General features: G+C 40.9%; 3 protein-coding genes and 1 pseudogene across 4 annotated transcripts; 2 read left to right on the plus strand and 2 right to left on the minus strand.

The window, feature by feature from the left end:
- Nucleotides 1-732: 732 nt before the first annotated feature.
- cox6a1 (cytochrome c oxidase subunit 6A1) lies at nt 733-2,387 on the minus strand. Its single transcript, XM_080467521.1, has 3 exons — nt 2,270-2,387; nt 1,180-1,322; nt 733-1,064 (listed from the first exon to the last, which is right to left on the minus strand). The coding sequence occupies exons 1-3, from the start codon at nt 2,367-2,369 to the stop codon at nt 975-977; spliced, it is 333 nt and encodes a 110-aa protein (XP_080323647.1). The 5' UTR covers nt 2,370-2,387; the 3' UTR covers nt 733-974.
- Nucleotides 2,388-6,430: 4,043 nt separating this feature from the next.
- LOC308111624 (asialoglycoprotein receptor 2-like) lies at nt 6,431-7,702 on the plus strand (annotated as a pseudogene). The gene is made up of 5 exons: nt 6,431-6,512; nt 6,593-6,646; nt 6,905-7,044; nt 7,351-7,466; nt 7,549-7,702. The product of its transcript is annotated as an asialoglycoprotein receptor 2-like (transcript).
- Nucleotides 7,703-9,832: 2,130 nt separating this feature from the next.
- On the plus strand, nt 9,833-11,713 carry pla2g1b (phospholipase A2, group IB (pancreas)). Its single transcript, XM_080467523.1, has 4 exons — nt 9,833-9,881; nt 9,969-10,125; nt 10,240-10,367; nt 11,576-11,713. Exons 1-4 carry the CDS (start codon nt 9,845-9,847, stop codon nt 11,698-11,700), a joined length of 447 nt encoding a protein of 148 aa, XP_080323649.1. The 5' UTR covers nt 9,833-9,844; the 3' UTR covers nt 11,701-11,713.
- Nucleotides 10,787-17,183, minus strand: prkab1b (protein kinase, AMP-activated, beta 1 non-catalytic subunit, b). The gene is made up of 8 exons (XM_080467522.1): nt 16,814-17,183; nt 16,494-16,657; nt 15,384-15,553; nt 15,203-15,296; nt 15,007-15,121; nt 13,147-13,280; nt 12,612-12,680; nt 10,787-12,479 (listed from the first exon to the last, which is right to left on the minus strand). Exons 2-8 carry the CDS (start codon nt 16,638-16,640, stop codon nt 12,402-12,404), a joined length of 807 nt encoding a protein of 268 aa, XP_080323648.1. The 5' UTR covers nt 16,641-16,657; nt 16,814-17,183; the 3' UTR covers nt 10,787-12,401.
- Nucleotides 17,184-20,996: the final 3,813 nt, after the last annotated feature.

The following is a 20,996-nucleotide window of genomic DNA, read 5'->3' on the forward strand; positions in this document are numbered from 1 at the left end:
AATCTTTATGTAAACCAACCAAAAATAACATCTTATCTGAATCAGATACGACAAAACGCTTATATAAATCTTAATAAATCTTACCACGTTTAAATCAGTACACTGATACTTGATGAGCTTTTCCTGTGGAACTATAACCTATTAATTTTAAAAGTTCATAGTTCAAGTATGAGAATCAAGTAAATTGCATCAACATTTCCAAATTAAATGTGTCCAATGTGAGCTGTAGAATATATACCAGCTTACTGTCATGAAACAACTTTTCTTAATATACCGTACTCAAGTTTGAATTTATATTTGCGAGTCACTCTATTGAACAAGTACAATTGCATTTTCTTCCCCCGGAAACATATTCCTTATAAAAGTTTGGAGAGAGAGAGAGAGAGAGAGAGAGAGAGAGAGAGAGAATATCTTGGTAATAAACATGGTCACAACTGTAGCAGTACCATCATTAACAACCTTACAGTTGCTGGTACTGTTAACTAGTAAACCATGTAAAATATAAAGAGTGTAACTTGTTTCTACAATGCTTATAGTAGTCCAGGGCAACGTTGTGCACTTTATACAAATGTCACTGTTGTGTTTGGAACAGATTTGCAAATAAACTCTTTACACATTCAAACTTCAGCTTCACCCTGAAAAGGTTTCATCCTGACAAACTTGACATCTTGAACCTAATGAACCTCTAAACCCCCATAATCAGAATGTGCACAGAATGACAAACGCATGAAAAGAAATGAACTCTGAAATGAGGTAATAAGAGTTAGTTTTATTTATGTTAATTCACGTCAAGCAGACATTTTGTTTCGTGGTCCAGAAAGAAGGAACTGTTGTTTGTGGTGCTGCTGTGGTCCGAGCACTGAGGTAAACAAAATAGAACTGAAATGGGTAAACTGTGAGTGGGAGTGTGGTCCAGTAACAGACGCAGATGAAAGCCTGGTCCCTGTGACAGGTTACGACGAGGTGTGTGGCGTTTATTCATCGTGGCCCTCATAGCCAGTCGGGAGGGCGTTCGCGTGAGAGTTGTGGAAAAGGGATTTGACTCCATCTCCCCAGGGGAAACGCTGTGAAAAAGAAACACAATAAGTCATTAAAGAAAAATAAAAAATAAAACAACAAGAAAGCTTTTACTTTCAAAGGGTAATCAATGCAGATCTGTGTGATTCACTGAAGTCAGACCTTGGAGCGAATGCGGAGGTGGGAGTAAGGGATGAACTCTGGCTGGTCGTGGCTGTGCTGCTGCACCTTCAGGTACATGTTCAGCATGCACACCGCCACACCGGGCAGCGCCACGGTGAACGTGAGGATCTTCCATAATCTGGCTGGAAATGAGAGATAAGAACTGTAAGCATTCTCTCATAACAAAAAAAAATACTAGTACTTTTAGAGTATGAAAACAACTGAGGGAGAAAAGAAAGTTTAACACCAACTTTGACAACTTAAAATCAAATTATTATGACATTAATATCTAAAGAATGCTACAAAATCCTGGAGCAACCAATTAGAAGTCACGTATTGGCCTCTATAGGTCTTCACGGTCACAATAAAGCAGTAAATAGATCATTTCCTGATTGTAGAAGTCCAAAAATATTGATGTCTCCTAAAAAACATTTCCATCAATTAAATATCATTATTGACAGAGATATGCAGCATTAACATTTATTCATAAATACCATTTATGACTTAAATCAGTGTAAAAATGATGCAAACTCACTCACTAAATTGAGTTGAACCTCATGGAGAGAGATATCTATAGACACTCACTTTCAGACTATTTGTCATTGATACACAGATATGAGAAATAGAGCATATAGTTGCAGCATTCAAACATATCCGTTTCAAGTTTGCAAAAATATATTCTTTTTCTCACATGTTAAGCCTGTCTTATTCGCTTTAAAAGTTTTCCTTGCAGCATATTTTTCCATGTAAAATTAGAAACATTATGAACCTGGTGACCTGATGTGACTGTTGTTGCCCTTTTAAGTACACAGGACACTGCACCACGTCCATTCACTATAAAATAAAGTCGTATAATCTAATGTTTTAGGCGGTGAATGTTTCTTTATTCCACAGAGAGGAGAAATCGAATAAAAAATGCGTAAAACGTCATGTTTTGGTCCAAAGTCTGTGAGCTGTCGGCTCAAGGATGAGAAGCTAATGCTAACGGTGGCTAACAGCGGCTCAGCAAGGTCACCGTCCAAACAAGTTGTAATGCAATGGAAACTGCAATAAACACAGTCTATGAAGAGTAAAGACTTGCTTCACTGACCTGACTGGTCGCCATGCTCTGCGGTGGCAGAGAGCTGACGCCGGGTCTGGTTAAGAGAAGACCTCAGCAACAGCTTCGAGATGCGTCCGACAGCCGCCATTTTCCTGTTTGAGCTCCAGAGAAACGCACACCGGAACAAGTAAGTTACGTCGAGAGGTGACGTAGGACGTACAGCACTGGAACGTCATCACGTCGTCCTAAAAAAAACCAATCTCATATGAGCGAAAGGTTTTTCAGCAGACTAAACTTACAACAGCCTCGCTTGAAAATGACTGACCGAAACCAAACCCAACTATTAGATTTATCGAATAGAAAGTTTTTGAATAAATCCTTTAAAAAAATGCACTATTATCCTAACGAGAGGCACTTTACTGCAAATACTAGAGATCAATCATGTATTTGTATTGATCCTCCAACCCTTTAGGAGGCACAATTCCTTCAGTTTAGACAGACGGACGGACGGACGGACGGACGGACGGACGGACAGACAGACAGACAGACAGACAGACAGACAGACAGACAGACAGACAGACAGACAGACAGACAGACAGACAGACAGACAGACAGACAGACAGACAGACAGATAGACAGATAGATAGATAGATAGATAGATAGATAGATAGATAGATAGATAGATACTTTAATCATTCCCGTGGGGAAATTCTAAGTTCAGCAGAATCAGCACACAACATACTACAGAATTGCAAGAGGATTAAGAAGTGGATATATACAATATTTCCTGTACTGCTCCTCCCATCCACCACTTACACACCCCACGATCACAGTCTCATCCACCAACTTCTGCATGTGGCAGGATTTGTATTAGAAGTCTGATGTGTAATGGGCTGCTCTGTGCCACTGCTATCTATGGGTCAATTTGGTATGAATTTCCTTTCGGGGATTAATATAGTGCTATAAACTAAAAATTAAAGTACATAGTGTTTGCTGTTTAGTAGATCAGATGACAGTTGATTTATGAGATGATTTCAGAATTATTTGTGAATTAATACATTTTTGTTAATAAACGCCTGGGAGCGGATTTGAACGATTCCTGGTGGTTATTGTGTATTTATTATTGACATTCACTGAATGGGCTTCAACCCCCCCAAGCAAAATGAAGTCAAGTTTTTTTAAATGTCTTTTTTAAGGAAAAGTGTCCTCCAAGCCCTTGCTCAGCCCCCTCTTACCCATCAGTGCCCCCCTCTACTGTGTGGAAGTTGCAGCAATGATCCAATGACCCTTATCCAAGATCTTGCTGGCATGTCGAGGTGTAAAGATGAGATGTGCCCAGCCCCAGCTTGCCCTGAACCCCTCTGCTGTAACTACCTGACTAAACCTGAATATGAAAGCGAACAGTGACAGACATGTCACTGTATAGTAAGGTAAGGCAAGGCGTACCCAGACCCAACTCTGGTCCACAGTCCCACCACGGAGAGTATGGTTAAAATATAAGCGATGTTATAAATGCCACGTAAAGACGCAGGTATGTAACATCATTCTGCAACAGAAATCTCAGGGCCAACGCGGAACTTTTGGCTGCAACTCAGGAGGCCGTCCGAGTAAAGCAGTGAGCCTCCGTTCTCTGTGACACAGCTTGCAGAACTTTCCCATTCCAAAGAATCTCCTCCTCTCCTGTTACTGAGAGGAGCGTCTGCACCTTGTGGGAACACCAGGGTTCAGTGTAGTGGCACCGACATTTCAATAAACCAGTGAACAAAACAACCAGTAGCACAAAGCGGCGTCTGTGAACAACGGAGGGTTTATACGGCCGATGAGATATTTAAATATTGCTGCTTGTCCAGAGTGATGATCTTCACGACCAATCAGCAGACGGTTGCATTTCAGCTCCTCCATGTTGAACCGTACTGATGTGCTAGGTACTCCTAGCACGACAAATCAAAACCATCATGTAAGGTTCATTCGGTACCATCCCCAACTTGTGTAAGTGGGGACGCACGAAAACCTGCCCCGTCCTGGTCCATACTGCACGGTGGAACCAGGGCTACAGAGTTGGGTCTGGGTGCATTTTGCCTTACCGTACCCTTCCGACCCGCCGTACTCCGTCATGCACTGCAGAGGGACGGAGGCTATTCTTCCCCACTCACGCTCACCCTCCAGAGACCGTCGGAGGCTACAGAGTGCTGTTACTGTGCACACTCACTACCACCACCCCAGATCGTTTGTTTTGCTCATGCGTGAGTTTACAAGCATGGCGGCCTCCATAGTGGCATGACTCCCAGTCTGTACTCTAGTTTTATCCTCCATATTGGTAGTTTTATAGTTTCACCTCTAATAGCATCCAATCTGTCCATAGGGATGTTGGTTACTCTCGATTTTAGTAACCTTTATAACGTAATTTTCTCTGCACACACGTCTGTGTGGTTTCATGACAAAAACGAGCAACAGCACAAACCCCACCAAAAGTGAAGAAAGTTTTTAGGTTACACTAGTTTTCGTTGTCGTGTAAATGGAGCCTAAGATTCTATGATCCAAGCTGTGAAAATGTTGAAGCCAAGTCAAGCTGTGAGGTCGTGCCCAGCCTCAAGTGGGAAGTTTTGTTTAGGTAGAAGGTGATGAGACAATGTCAAATAATGAACATTTATGCAAGAAGTCAACATGTAGTGTGTATTGTTTAACTATTTTCTCCTGAATTCTTCAATGTCGTCTGCTATTTTAACCTCACTGTGATAGAGACAATGGGTCTGTATTCTTCCGTGTGTTTACCACCATGTTGGATTCAGTGATACTCAAAGACAATAGCTTTTAATATGCAAACAATGACCCAGGAAGAGACTTCAACCCTCAAGCTGGAGTTTTGAGTCTGGGTTGGGTGATGCGCACCAGCACGTAAAATGCACACAACACATTGAGTTCAGTCCCCCTCCCTGAAAAAATACTGGCGAAGGCCTTGTTGAACATGTTCAATATTTGCGAGGAGAAATCCTGTAGTGTGTGTTCTTCTCCGAGAGGAGCCGAGCAGAACAGTGTGTGACGTCATGTAAACCAACCAGCAGGAAGCAACACTGCTGCTGCAGCCAAAGCCAGAAAGTTCCCAACTTGTTAATGCATGACTTCGTTAGATGATATGATATTCATTCATTGGACAATATGTGTCTTCGTACAAACTACATAAAAGTACAAACTACATAGAAATGATCAACATTGTCCTACATGTACATTATTCTGGGATAAACTGTGATTCCATTGTATGAGTGTAAAGTTATTTGTACATTTTCAGACATGGTTTCCTTCCAGATTATGTATTGGTGAGGTAAGTTTGAGGCGCAGAAAATGTTACACCACAGCTTAGATTTTTCATACTTATTAACTGATTTTAAAAATATGGAAATAAATGTTGCGAAAACACACATTTACACCGATATGAAAGAGGGAATGATTTAGTTTTTTGCTGCATCCCCCTTCTGATATCACATAAAGTCAACAGAATACAACCCTAAAGAAAATTATCAATACTATAACAAATGTAGACTCATTGAAACGTCTATTCATAACAAATGTGTTTCTCTTTAAGGGGTGGACTTTCTATCTTGACATGGTCAGAGTCCAACCATAGAAAATCCCAGATATTCCAGCTCATCAAGGTAAGAGATACATTTTATAAATGAGGTATGTTGTCGTTAAAATGACTTGGTATTTTAAATATGCATAATATATGCATATTATTTTAGTTTGTTTTTTTCATCATACAGAACATAATGGCAAAAGTCTATTTATTGAACCGTTAATAGTTAACAAATGTGGCCTAGAAACCACCAGAGTGATGTGGGTACCGGCTTATGTCACGCTGCCATCTGAATGAGTTTCTGGACTGAACATATTGATTACCGGCAAAAACAAAACTAAATAAAGGTAATTATACCAGCGTCAATGCTGAAAATATTAAGATGTGCCAAAATTAGTCTTCAGGTGCTCAAAGAAAAAAAAAAGGTTCTTCACAAGAAGATGATTCCTTCCAGTTATGGACACTCAGTATGACCAGTTGGGATCATCAGAGAGCGACTCTCGATATGCAGAGCAGAAAGTTACCACACAAACAGGTAGGATGACAACTCAATGGTTTTTTAAAAATTAACATTGTATTTGTTTACCGTCAGCTACCATGCAAAGCTATCAAAGAAATATCACTCAGTGTTTCCAGGCATGAAGAAGACAGTGATTTACATCCTGTATGGAATCCTGGTGCTGCTGCTGCTAATCCTGCTGATGGTAATTGGGATCAAATGTATGTATTCAAAGGAATGTGAAGCTTTGGGATGATATCTGAGAAGCAGATTGTTTTCTGACCATTCATCCATGTTAAAGTCTCCCAGTTAAACAAGGAGATCATCAACATCAAACATCACATGGAGAGAATCAGTCACGGAGGAGCGCCATAATCATCCAGCTCAGGTTAGAACAAATGATTCAAATACAGTGACAGAATCCTCAAACACCCGTCTTATTATCAACATTTTCTTTTTTCTCAAAAACATCAATGAAAAAGGTGCACATTGATGAAATTGTCCCAGTTAAAGGTAAAGACATTGTTTTTCTCTGTGAAATAGATAAAAGCACAAATGTGATGTTAAGAGTTTTTTTTATGTTTTTTTGTTTTTTTTTAAATCACCAAACCAGGAGCATGTAGGGACGGATGGGCGTCTTTCTAGAGGAGCTGCTACCTGCTGTCAACCACTGCAGCTACCTGGAGCAGGGCGGAGGAGCTGTGCAAGGCAAAGGGAGGACACCTGCTGGTTCTGAATAGTGTGGAAGAACTGGTGAGGTTTTACTCCTCCTTTGGATTGCCATACAATCTCAGTGATTGTGGGTCGGGTCACCACCTCGCCTTGTTCATACGTCACAGTGTCCATTTCCCCCAATGGCGCTCTCCACTGTTCTGTCTCGATCAATGAACTGCTTAAAGTGCTTTATGAGCTAAATGGGCTTTTCCAAAAGTGGAGTTGGTTTGCTCCTGACATGAGTGTGCTGATAAGTTACTGGAGTACACAAGTGCCACTCAACAAAGACCCCGAACACATTGACTGATTGTTGTTCCTCTTTTTCTTTTTCTTTTTTAATTATAGGACTACATTTCAGGAATTGTTGACGTCCAATTCAACTACTGGATCGGACTCGTGGAGCGACACAACGAAGGACACTGGAGCTGGGTGGACGGGACGGACTACGGGGCAACCCAAACGTAGGGGGCAGCAGCAGGTGCTAAAGGAAGTGAAGTTCCCAGGGTTTTCACAAGCTCTCCTGTTTCCTCTGTTTGTGTTCAGTTTCTGGGATGCCGGGCAGCCTGATGACTGGGACTACAGATAGAACGGCGAGGACTGCGGGCAGCTTCATGCCTCCGACGCTCGCGCACGCAGGCTGTGGAACGATGCCGATTGCAACCTGCTGTATGACTACGTCTGTGAAACCCGAGCATGAGAGGCAGTGGACAGTCCTCTCTTGTCAATATGACATAACACAGTTTGTCATCAAGTAAAAAAAAACAAATTTAAAAAAAAGTACTGAAACCTGCACATACTGTATGTCTGTAAAGTCTTCTCACACAATAAAGTCAAAACTCAGGGGTCTGCAACAGTGGCTCCCTGAACCTTTCACCAAATTATACCTCAATAAAGATTATATCTTGTTTTCATCATATTTCCTTACACAAAGTCATTTTTAAAAGGACTTTCAACTCTTGGCTAAAAATGGATTTAAAAAAAGGCTAGAATGGGGGAAAAAAATTGCTAAAACCACAGGAAATGGAGGAAAATTACTAAAACAACTTTCACAAAAACGCTAAAATGACTAGGATTTCTGAAAGACAAAAAAAAAGTTTTAAAATGTGGAAAGAAAGCCCACAAAACTGCTTCTAATAGTGGCAAAAATGGTTCAAACAGCTACTGTGAAATGTCTAAATTGTCCAAGAACTGCTGAAAAAGAAGGCTGAAACTTCTAAAATCAGGTACAAAAACAGCAAAACAGGTAAAGAAATGTTTACCATCCACAATTGTAATTGAAACTTCATAAATGCGATAATAAGACTATATCAAAACTATATATGAAATTTTAAGGGCTGTGTTCGCCTCATTTTAAGGGTTAAACGCTGAGCAGGAGGGTGGACCCAAAGCCAGCACCAGAATCAAAGTAACCTATCATCAAATATATAACTAGAAAACAAATTTTATATTAAAACTGTATATCTATACAATGTATATCTATACAAATATCTTATACACATATATATGCTGTTACTTGGTCACAACTCTGCTTTTTAATGTTTAAGATACTAAGTGGAAATAAATCTTCAAATTCAGTAACACTTTGTGCTATAAATTTGTCCTTTACTGACACATTATGAGGTCAAAACCTGTTAAATATCCTCTTATGACAATGCACATGTAATTTGTTGCCGATTATGGATGCCAACACAAACTCATTTTCTTTAGACAACTAAGTTGTTCCGAATTCCTGTAATAATTTTGACTCCTATTTTCAATTAAAAGAAAATAATAAATCGTATAACCATTAACAATGTGTACTCGACTTCTTTAACTGTTCATGTTTCTTGTTGCTTCTTATGTTTCAAAGTCTATTTTGGTTTCTTTTGGTGTTGACCTAACTTGAGTTTACCAGTGGAAAGTCGTGGGAACTGCAGCAAGTGTTGTTATTTACGCAGCTGTGGGATGGAAAAGCAATTTGCAACCACGAGGGACGACAAAGTGACAAAGACACAGACAAAGGAAACTGGAAGTATCTCAGGAATTGGAAAGAAACCTGTATGTTATGATAACACATTTTTTGGGGTCTATGATATTATTACAATTGGCATTTCTTAAGGTTATATGTGAATGTGTAAATATATACTGTAAATGTCATGTAACCGTAAGTGTCCTTATCTTTTATTCTTGTTTTAACTTTAATGCTTGCCAAAATACCCAAAGCAGATTTTTTGCACGCTGAACATGCCGGGCAGTAAAAAGCTTTATGATTCTGAGACCTCAGATAAATTATAATTACATGATAGGATGAAATGGCTCTTAACTTGTATTGAAGTTGTCCCTCTATGCTCTATGTTGTCAAAATTGCACAAATAAAAGCACTGACAGTGATTTATATGATAGTTTTAGCAGATTACTTGATTAATAATGTATTTGTGTAGATATATTTGGTAGTGCGTGTGGAAGTGCAGCTATTTTACAAACATAATCTGAAGTTTAGTTAGAGTTACATCATGCACGCCTCCAACAGAGGATGCTCGACGCCATCGGGTTCCCACTTGGAGACAAGAGGCTGACTTTGTAGTCCACATATTTTATCAACTCAAAACAAAGCCTGCCTGTTCTTCTTCCATCTGTCACCGCTCGTCTCCAGGCGGCTCCTCCTTTGTGTGCGGAGGTGATTAAGCATCTGATGTGGTTGAATCAGGTGCCGCCTCACCTCTCTGTCACAAGCATGTTTGCGTTGCTCCTTATTTAAAGCTCCCATGACCTCGTGTTGCTCTTATCTCTGAATTTTCCCACCCCCGCTGCCTTATAAGAGCCAGCCGAGCCAAACTTCAGTGCTCTTCTGACCATCACCATGAATCTGACCGCTCCTCTGCTGCTGCTTCTCTCAGGTAACACTGGAAAATCATCTCTCACGTGCTGCGATTTTGTTGTTGCATCGTCTTTGCATCCGTTCATCGTGTTAATGTCGTCACCAGCTTGTGTGGCCAGTGGCGCACTGTTGCCCAGAGACCTGTGGCAGTTTGGGAAAATGATCAGCTGTGCCCAGCCCGGGGTTAACCCTCTGAAATACAACAATTATGGCTGCTGGTGTGGATTCGGGGGACAGGGAACGCCGAAAGACGCGCTGGACAGGTAAGGAGAAGTCATTTCCACATTTGATCAAGATTGACTGGTAGTTTTTCTAGTGAGCACACTGAAATCCTCATAACGACACTCGTCAACCTGATGATTTTTCTTTTGTTTTAGGTGCTGCAGAGTTCACGATAAATGTTATGAAGCAGCCAGAAAGATTCCAGGATGTTCGGGTCTCAGTGACCTCCCTTACATCATTAATTATGACTTCACCTGCTCTAATAAACGCGTGACCTGCTCAGGTAAGACCGGGAGCAAAACACACCTCCAAAAAAATTGTTTCAGTATATCAACAATTGGGTGTTTTTATATATTTTTGTAGTCATTTCAAAAGAGGGTACAAAAAGAAGCTGTATATGAATAAGTAGACAGATATAAGCAGTACATGTTCAAGTAAATAAGCAGCAGTGTTGCACTTTAAACAGAAATCTTATCTTTCAAATGACTTGTTACAATTAAAGTATAAAATGTATTAAGAACCAAAAATCACAAATAAATTCCTGCTTTGCTGAATTTTTACATGTGAAATAAATATCGCCATAACAAATACAACATTGATGAATGCAACAAAATGCTAAATTATCTCAGGGGGGGTTCCACATGAGTACAATAATACCACCAATTACAATAAAATAAAATAAAATAAAATATAAGAATAAGAGTATTTCAGTGGCTTTATTTCAGATATTATATATTGCTTCCATGAAAATCTGCAAATGTCTTTAAAAGAATTGTATACGTTTTATAACAACACTGTGTACCATTTACACATGAAAAATTATGTTAAAGCATTTTATAGACCACTATAAAATATATTTCACCATTTCTAATTTTAAAAAGTCTTTAGAATGACACATTTCTCACTTGATTTCAGTAAAACATCGGTTAAGTGTCATCAGGCACTATTGTCCTACTATATTAATGCAGTATGCAAAAGAAAAATTGGAAAAATGGTTTATAAAAAGAAATATGATTTACTGGAAGAGGTGGGCATATGTTGGAAAACTTGCACTAGTTTCTAGAGTTTTTCATAGTTTATTATATGTTCAAGTTAAATCGATTAAATGACAGTACAGCAGCTTTGCTAGAGCAAACCAGCAGGAGCACATCTCCCAAAATCATATGATTGTCATCAGTGTACTATTTGTTTAAAGGAAACTAGTCACCAAATGAGGTCTTGGCCTCAAAAAAAAGGGTGAAAAGTGAAACACAGCATTCAGTGAACAGCAAATTTTAACTTCACAGTGAAAAAGTCCATTAAAAAAGGCTGTCTGCTTCCGTGTGCTCATAATTACTGTATTCTGACAGTCATGTCTGCTCCAGACATGACGATAAATACTCCAACTGGCATTCTAAGTACACGCTCGGACTGTTTCCATGAGGGTGTTTCATGCGTTGTTGTTTTTCAGCAGCTACCTATCCATTTGCTGACTCGGCTCTTTCTCCACAGCGTCCAACGACAAATGCGAGGATGCCGCGTGCGAGTGCGATCGCGTGGCAGCTCACTGCTTCGCCGGGACGCACTTCAACCCGGAATACAAAAACCTGGATCCCGATGTGCACTGCACCAACTGAGTCAGGAAACGCACGCAAAAAAGAAAAAAAAACAACAACAAACAAACCCAGACGACAGAATTTGATTTAAAAAAAACAACAACTTTCATCTCTCGACATTTTCTCCACAGCCGGATTTGACAACAGGCTTGACGTGTACAAAACCAATCTGTTTACAATGATAAAGAAACGCTGACATTTGGAGAGGCGGGTTTTCAAGCAGAATTTCAACATCTCTGTGTCCTTGTGTGTGTTTGCTCATTTAGAGGCGGCTCGGGTAACAGAGGTTACAGCTTTACCATCTCACCAGCACAACTTTCTTTTAATAACATCACCAACAAACTAAGTAAACCCACATTTACGGCTCTAATTTTGTATCATTACATTGAAGTGTCATTGCTTTGCGGTAGGAGTTTGGTGCCTTAACAAAATCTCTTGACAAATCTGCACCAAACAGCCTTTGAATAAACAAGATCAAACATGATTGTTGTCATGAGTTGGAGATTGTGGTTTAATCTGGATGAAGTTTCATTTGTTGACATTGTGCAGCAAATGTAATTATGAAAAGACAAACGAAAAAAAAATAAAATAAAAAAAGCTTTGGTGATTGAACCGTAAACAAAGTTTAAAAAAATCATGGGGTCAAGTTTGAATTTAAAAAAAAAAGAAGAAGGAAATAGCAGCTGTGTACATCAGTGGAGCCTGAATCCCACCTCTTTGGATTATATGGGCTTGTACAGAAGCGTGGTCACGTACTTCTTTTTATATCGGTGTGTTGCACTGAGCACCATCACCCCGTCCTGAAACACAAGCACACAAAGAGCTTTATAGAGGAAGTTTACAGTGTTCCCTGCAGAATCTTATGGTTAGGGACTGATGGGAAGGTGCCAGTTTATTCTGTTGTGACCAACGGCAATGTATGCATTAGTTACCTTGATGGAGAGGGCATACAGGTGATTGAGCATCACATGGTTTGGCTCTGGAAGAAGCGTTGGGTCACACTGGTGGAGAAACCAGAGGAATTTTACTGAATTGGCCCCTAAAGTGACTTTTTTCACAGCCTCACAATCAGGATTACTGACTAAAATTTTAATTCATGGAGATGTGGCGTCCCAATTTATGACAAGTCAAGACAACGGTATCAATCTGTCCACTTTGATCCTTAGAGCACTTTTCATCCGGTAAAATGCTCCTCTAAGTGCTCATGGTATGGGCAGCTCCGGTAAAGTTATACTTGCAGTACCTCTATTCAAGTAGAAATGAAAAAATAAAGCAGAGGAAACAATGTACAGGAGGCCCATATGTCCAACTCATTGAAACATCTACACGCTGTTAAAAAAACTAAACAACTTTAAGCACCGTCTATTCTAACATGTGCGACACACAACTATCTTTACAACAGAACTCGGGGTTCTCAAAGCTGCCCCATAGTTTAACTTCATTGAAAAGTATTGATTCAGGACTTACGGAGACGCCCGTGTCCTTGTTGAGCAGCACTTGCAGCAGATGTGGGGGTAAAATAGGAGGATGTTTGAACTTGTCTTCAGCTTTGACCACGTATGCATCCTGTTGGTAGGGACCAGGGGGCGAACTGGACAAGTCTGGAAAGAATGACCACGGTGTTATGTTATAGCCCCTCATAGAGAAACGTGGAGAGCACCGAGGGGTCATTACAGTGGAACATGTGATCTGCATGCTGGAGGTTCAAGGGATTTGCTCATGGGCCAACAAGCAATAATCATCATTGAGATTCAAACCAATGATTTTCTGGTTACAGTCTTGCTTCCAACACCCGCCACTCTTATGCCGCTTTTCCACTCGCTCCTACTCAGCCTTACTCGACTTGACTCTACTCGACGCAGCCTCGGTTGTTTCCCATTAAAATATCGTAAGACCACGGCCTGGGCGGAGTCATGTGTGTGACCCCTTTAACAGGCGCACTGCTCACTTGACCAGTGTGCAAGAGAGAGCGAGCGTGCATATGCTGATGGAGCAAGAAGCTGTACATAAAAGTAAGAGGCCAATAAATACAACAAGTGTTCATCTCATAAACGGAGTTCCATGTCCTGCTTTCCTTCGGCCGTGAGGGGGGGGGGGGGGGAGTTAACCCCCGAAGCTGAGGACAGCTTTGGCCCGGAGTACAAGTTGGTCTCCCGACCACGGTCTGGGACCGGAGCACGATGGGTTAACACTTTGTCATAAACGGAGAACTAACATTTAACAAAAGTGATTTCAATGGTCAGAAACCACAGGGTTTCCTCTACATTCATTTAGGAGTGGTGGGCCGCCCGGGGTGGGGGAGGGGTGTGCTCGGTGGAACGGAGCTCTGAGCAAGATGTGCTCTCCTCACTGGCCGCCGCCGCGCTTTGCAGTGAAGTGCCGTAAAGTAGTATCGGTGTCGTGGTATCGGTGGCAGTTTTATGAGTACGAGTATGAGTACTCATGTCTGGTACCGGTTGCACCCCTGTGTTTATTAATAATATAACAAAATGTGGATCGTTACGATCATGCTTCACTGTCTGGTGTTTCGGTTTCACTGGTGCCCCTGTTAACTGGTGACTTCTGCCACCAGTCGTTAGCAGCAGCTGATGTTAAAATAAGACAAACAAACGCTACGATACTTTACACTTTAATGGAAATGCGGTTAAACGGCGCTCGCCAGGACAGCTACGGATTTTAGTCGGGTTTTAAAACATCTGCTGTGAAAAGGGGACGCTGGACGAAGCCGGTCACCAGTTAACAGCGTTACCAGTTAATCCAAAACACCACTGCTCGGAGATCTGCCGATACTTGTCGCGGTTCGCTCCATCGAGCTCCTGAATCCTCTGGTTGCCACCAGACAAGAAAACGCCTGCACATCGTCGCTGCTCGACGGGGTTTCTTTTTGTGCATCTATCTCTGTGAGCATTTTTGTTGTGATCGGTTTAAGAAAACGACGGAGTGAATGAGCCGCCTTCTGACTCAGCTGTGTCGTGACGCGTCGGCCAATCAGCGGCCCGCCGTCTGCCGACATTACACGTTCTACTCGCCTCAACTCTCCTGGAACCTCGGCTGCGCAGGAACCACGAAAGTACCTGGTAGCGGGAACTAACACGTAGTGGAAAAGCATCAATAGCAAGTGGAGTCAAGTAAGGCCGAGGAGGAACCAAGTAGAAAAGCGCCATTATAACACTAATTGTACAAGACTCAGACACTGATACCAAAGTGTGATCCATGAATTAGATAAATCAACACTACAACCTTTTGGATTTCTTTAAAGCACCTTTGACAGGTAACATTTGAAAAGTTGGCACTTTGTTCGTCCTAATTAATGAAAGAAATCAGCACCTGAGATGTCTGCTGAATCCTCCGAGTCAATCCTGAGGGCGTCAAAGACTTCGAAATCGGTCTGTTTCACTTGTATGACATTATTTACGGTTCCAGTTTTAGACGTCACCACAGCCTGTGAGAGTAGAAGCAGAAAATAATTAATGATAAGACGCTGGCAAGGAGAGATTTCCTCTCAAATTCTGCCTGGACTCACCCCAGTCGGATCCAGGATCCACTGACCGTCGACGCAGAACTTGTACTGGTGTTCGCCCTCTGGCAGGTCCACAATAGCCACAAAGTTTTTCTGACTGGGTTCGATAAAAATCCAGGAGTCACATTTCAATTCAAAGACAAGCTTCGAGCGCTAAAGACCTTCTGATCCAGACCAAAACCACCTTCTGTTGAGCGGGATCTTTGTTGCCCAGTTGTTAAAAGAGCCAGAGACGAAGACTTCCTTGGCGGCTGCCGCCCACCTGAACACCGTGGGTCTGGCCTGCGTTGGACTTTTGCCCTCGCTTTCCAGGTCCTGCTGCCAGGCAAGAAATTCCTGGATTTCCTGAGGAGCCTAGGAAGCAAGATATGAGCGTATGACCGGCATGTTGACAGAAGCATCTTCAGCCACATGACACTTTCTTCTTGAAGTGCAAAGGTAAAGCAGGGACCGACCAAACTGTCATGTGTTCAAAAATAAAACTTAAATGCCTTTTTGGCAAACATTTCAAAGTGAAATTTGATTGGCGTGATCTTTTAAGAATGTAAAAGCAATTCATAGCCTCTGATTTTTGAATACATATTATAAATGTGATTTATACACTTTATCTGTATAAACAAAATCTAAAGCTGTTTTAGCATCTATAACAAATCGTTTTTACATCCTATTTATCATGTTTATGACGCAAGAAATTAATTCCCTGGAATTATTTTACATGTTTCCCATCGAGGACAATAATTTACAGTGGCTTCAATCATTTTACAAAAGATATTAAAAATACATTTACATGCAGTTTTGACCACTTCCTGCTTTGTTACGCGGCACAAATACAGTGTCATCTTCTCACAACAACACATTTTTTGAAATCACAAAAATTTATGTATTTGTGTGTAGATGTAGAAAGAATTAATTCTAACTGGTGACTACTATGGTTTAGATTATATAAAGCTTGTTTGGGGGGGGTGTAATCATGAACATATATAAAAGTAAAAATTGTCTATGCTTTCACAGCTTTACCTGGTTGTATTCTTTGTTTCTACTACTTTCATCTTTGAAACAATTATCAACCAGTCCAACAAATAAAATACTACAAAATATGAAAAACTGACCGTTTCAAGGTTTAATTAATCTAAAAACATCATGAAATTAAAATATCTGCCGTTATCCTCATGCAAAACATTTGTTAATGGTGTGTTTGGTGTGATTTACATGTATGGATTCGATCACGTTTCTAAGCGAAGTGTCCTGAATGAGGGGGTTTCTCTCAGCTGTGGATATGACGTGAGGCTTGTACCTTTGCATCTTCCCTGTGGAACAAGTCTCCGTCCTCCGTGCTGTCCATCATGATGTTGGGTCGAGCTTCTTTCCCTCCGTGCTGCCCATCCCGGTAGGACCGGTCACCCTGACCCCCACTGGACCGATCACTGCTGCTGTTCCCCATCCTGCTGGCATCAAACCCTGCAAACACCGAACACACTGGAGGGTCAGGACCGACCGGGCAGCTATGACCACACCGTCGCGGGGGCAAATGGCCCCTGGAGCAACAAAGGAGCGGATTCCAGCGCCACTGGTGCAGCTTTACGCACAAACAGCGTAAAACACAAAAAAACGCACCAAACTCTCGTAAAACGAAGCGTGAGCGGATCGAGTCTCAGGAAAGCGACGTCCTCGGATGGATGTGCATCTGTTTTCAGTTCGGAGAAATAAATGGTCGGTTTCTTCCTTTGGCTGTTGTTTCCGTGTATGATCAGAAAAAAAGTTTTCGCTTTGAGCAAAAAGAAAAAGTCCGATGGGCGCGCGCCGGCGCTCGGATGGACGGCAGATGCGCAGGTTTTTAATCTCACGAGTTGTTTTTTTTTTTTTAATGTTAATTCTTGCTGTTAGCCTCCTCTTTGTTTTTTTGTCACTCTATCCTCGCAGTCCGCCGTTCGCTGGAACCCGGAGAGCAGAAAACACACCTCTTCCGCCTCGTGCGCTCCCAGGAAGAGTTTAACTGTTTGATAACCTGACGGTTATTATCTGTGACCAGCACGTTTCCAGGATGATTAAAAATCACATGAAAACGCGCACAAATACATCTTGGAGGAGGAGAACTTGGTCAATTGTTTAAGGACAAAAACAGGAGGCAACAATCTAAAACACATGAAAATAAAATATGCGTTGGTTTAATGATTTCTATAGATAATTTACCACAATGATAGAGTTTGATGTATAATATTGCCTTTTTATTCTGAATCAACGAGAGAGACAAATTGAGAGTAGTACTTAATTATAGAATTTGAGAAAGAAAGAAAGAAAAAGTGTGCTTTATTGTTCCTCTTGAGGATATTACCTCTCTGCATATCGCCCATCCTATTAACTACATACATGCAGAGAGAAGAAGCTTTCTTTGCTCAGTTTTCTTAATTCAACACATTTTGCTTAAAACAGAATTGCAAAAAGTATTTGCATTCTTTACATGAGTAGATGTACAGGAATACATGATATACTGTATATGTTATTTTTTGACATATTTTGTGAAAAAGACTTGGCTAAAAGTACCAATTAATCTTCTTGACCTATGTAAAAATGTTGTTTATTTTTCTAAATACAAAGATGGGATCAAGAGCTAAACTTAAAATTATACATTAAATTTTTACTCTCTTCATAACCAATTCCTTTTTGAAGGCACCTTGAAGCTTTGGTGGTGTTGGTGGTGTTGAAGTGGCTGCTTCAGATCCATATCCATGTATGTCTCCATACAGCCGCTGACAAACACAGTCTCGTCACCACGGATTCACCAGCTTAATCATTAGCAATGACACTGATCTGGAATCAACTTGTGTCATCATGAAAAAGTTGAAAACTGAGATACATAATTAGATTATTTCCTGAAAATAAGAAGGTGAAACCATATCTGGACCTCAGCTAAAACACTTTAAAGCTCTGTCTACAACATGACATATTTAAGTTTCAATTCTTTAAATAAATAAATAAATAAACAAAATATATATTCAATCATGAAATAAATTTAACCATAGGGGAATGTCTGAGCTTGGGGACATTTCTGTGTGGAGTTTCTATCGTCTCCCTGCTGAGTTCTCTCCTGGTATTCTGGTTTACTCCCACATGACCAAAAACCTTTCCTAACGGTGGGAATCTGAGTGTCTTTGTTGCCTTGTTTTTGCTCTGTGATCTACTGGCGACAAGTCCAAGGTGTAACCTGCCTTCAAACATCTAGTCTACTGGGATCAGCATGTGTGCCCTGCAGCTATGAGTTAGATAAAGCACTATAGAAGATGGATGGACTATCATGTGACACTTAAAATACACTTAAATGTCAATTGCTTTAACTCAGGAGTGTGAAATCCTGGATGCGGAGGTTCCGTCCTGTAAAAAGCATCTGAGGTTTTGTAAAAACTCTCTAGAAATAGGTTTTCTATTAGCATGTGAAATCCAGTTTATGACTAAATATAATCAGTTATATTAGAATTAGTATGATGGCAATAATCCACATTAGATTGCTGCTTTGTTTCTCCTTTTTGAAACAAGGTGTACGAACTGTCCTTTTCCCTCAGAAACACACGTCTCTCTCCCCACTAGATAAGAAAAACATGGACTTTGTTCTTTAAAGACAGTTCAGTGTCTCTGAAAGGGTCCAACTAAACATTGAACTATCAGCATTGGAAGCATGACAACAGTTTGAGAAAAAAAGGAACATACCAGAATGAAAGTGGTCCCACTGTTCAGTTATTTGCTCTCCTTTGCTGAGTTTCTGCTGGACGCTCCCTGTGAATCAATCAGGCATGAATTTCTGCAACTCAGCAGAAATCTCTGAGATTCTCACGACTATCTAGTTTCAGTCAATTCAGGTATCTGTGGCTGTAATCGTACGGAGTCAGTAAGGAAAAATTGTAGTGGTACTAAAAGAGTTGCTCACACTTTTATTCCTCTCAGGTTTAGTGATAATAAATAACATTCAGTCACTATTTTACAGAGCAACCAACTTCAGAGACAGATGTGACGATAACTAATTAAAAGTTTTCACTTTTTGCAGATGTTTGGACTTTTTTCTTGGTATTTAGTGCCCATCGTCAAGGCCTCTATTTTAAGATGTGTAACCGTGTCAATATTACATATCAGAAGGCCAGGGCCTTCACAATCTTGCTCCAAGGGCGTAAGGAGGGATGAGTAATATGGAAGGTGGAGAAAATATCATGAAACCTTATTCCTTTTTCAAAACAATGCAGATTATTTTTCTGGAATAGATTTTATCTCTGACGTGTACATTTTTGGTAAGTAGTAGCCTTTGGTAAGGCTAAATTGATCATATTTCCCAACTAATTGTTTTTCATCTTCCAGGCTATATGAAACTTTGTCTTTTTTCTGAAAAGAAAAATTCATTTGTAATATTATATTAGTAGTTTTTGGTCTGTTTTATGTGCTGAACCCACAACATGTATACCACATAGATCATGGTAATAATATAATCTGAAGTCTGCTTTACTAAGATAAGTGTTGAACCATTCCTCTCAAGCTGTGGTTTCAGGGCCTGTAGTAAGCATCACTGCAATACATTTCAGTTTAATACTGTTCAGCAGGAATGTGACAATTTGTCTGTTCATGCCAAACCTCCAGAGCTGTTGAATACAGAAGTCAAGCAGTGCTTTGTTTCTTCTTGTAACACTGATCTCCATACATATGTTTCCCCATCTGCAGGAAGTCACGCTACCTGCTGTGGAGGAAAGACAAACAGATGAAATTTTATTTTATTTTTTTAAAGTAAATGATCACCTGGTGCAAAGCTTTCTGTTTTGGTGACCTGAAGTCGGAAGAGTCGGAATTCGCTCATAGCGTCTTCTGGCTTGTAGGATTATTGGAAGGTGATGAATTTGAATCTTGGCTGGGCATGAGGACCTTTCTGCATGGAGTTTGCATGTTCTTCTGCACTCATAAACAAACCTTGCATTTGAGGTTAATTGGCAACTTTAATATGCTGAATTTATATCTGCTCAAGTTTGTCATTGAAACTACTTCCAGGCTTCTATTGTATCTCAATGCCAAACCTACACATGAAGTTAAACGTGAATAAAAAATAAATGTTTTAAATTAAAGCTGCAAGCAGTGTTGAATGGGTCCTCGCGCACCCAAGCACTTCAGAATGTGTTGCATGTCGAGGTTTTGTGCATGTCTCCCCACTTCCTGTTAACAGCAGGTGGCGCTATGCCCGATCGATGTAACAGTCTTATGGCTGTGATCAGGACTGGACTCTCATGCAACGTGCAAAGTTTGAGCCCGAACGGACAATGCTGAGGGTATTTACAGTACACTTCCTGTTTGAGGGTTGTGGCAGATAGGCGGTTAAGCCCCTGATGGGAATCAGGTGTGCTGCCTCACCTCTCTGCCCATAAAAGGAGGAGCTGCAAGACACACTGGGTGACAGGCGGACTACAGGCTGAAAAGGCTGTGTGCAGAATTGGTGTGGGGAATTTTGGTGCAACTTCAATAAAAGTTATGGACTTTGAGGGATCTGACTCTGCGTCTCTGTGGGAGAACCCGGCGGTGGCCTGCTCAATGGCCACAATGGCAAATAATACATTTTGTGGCATGGGCACGTCTACGCCTTAAAGTGGAGCCAAAACTGAGATTCATGTGATGAGGACCGGACTGTGATGCCACATGTGAAATTTGAGGCAGAACGGAACACGTTCAGGTTATTTTCACTCCACTTCCTGTTTCCAGCAGGTGGCGCCATGGCTGATGGTCATAATTGTTGTATGGCTGTGATGAGGGCCGAACTCTGATGCTATGTGTCACG

Source organism: Lipophrys pholis, assembly GCF_963383615.2.
Source record: "Lipophrys pholis genome assembly, chromosome: 7".
NCBI lineage: Eukaryota > Metazoa > Chordata > Actinopteri > Blenniiformes > Blenniidae > Lipophrys > Lipophrys pholis.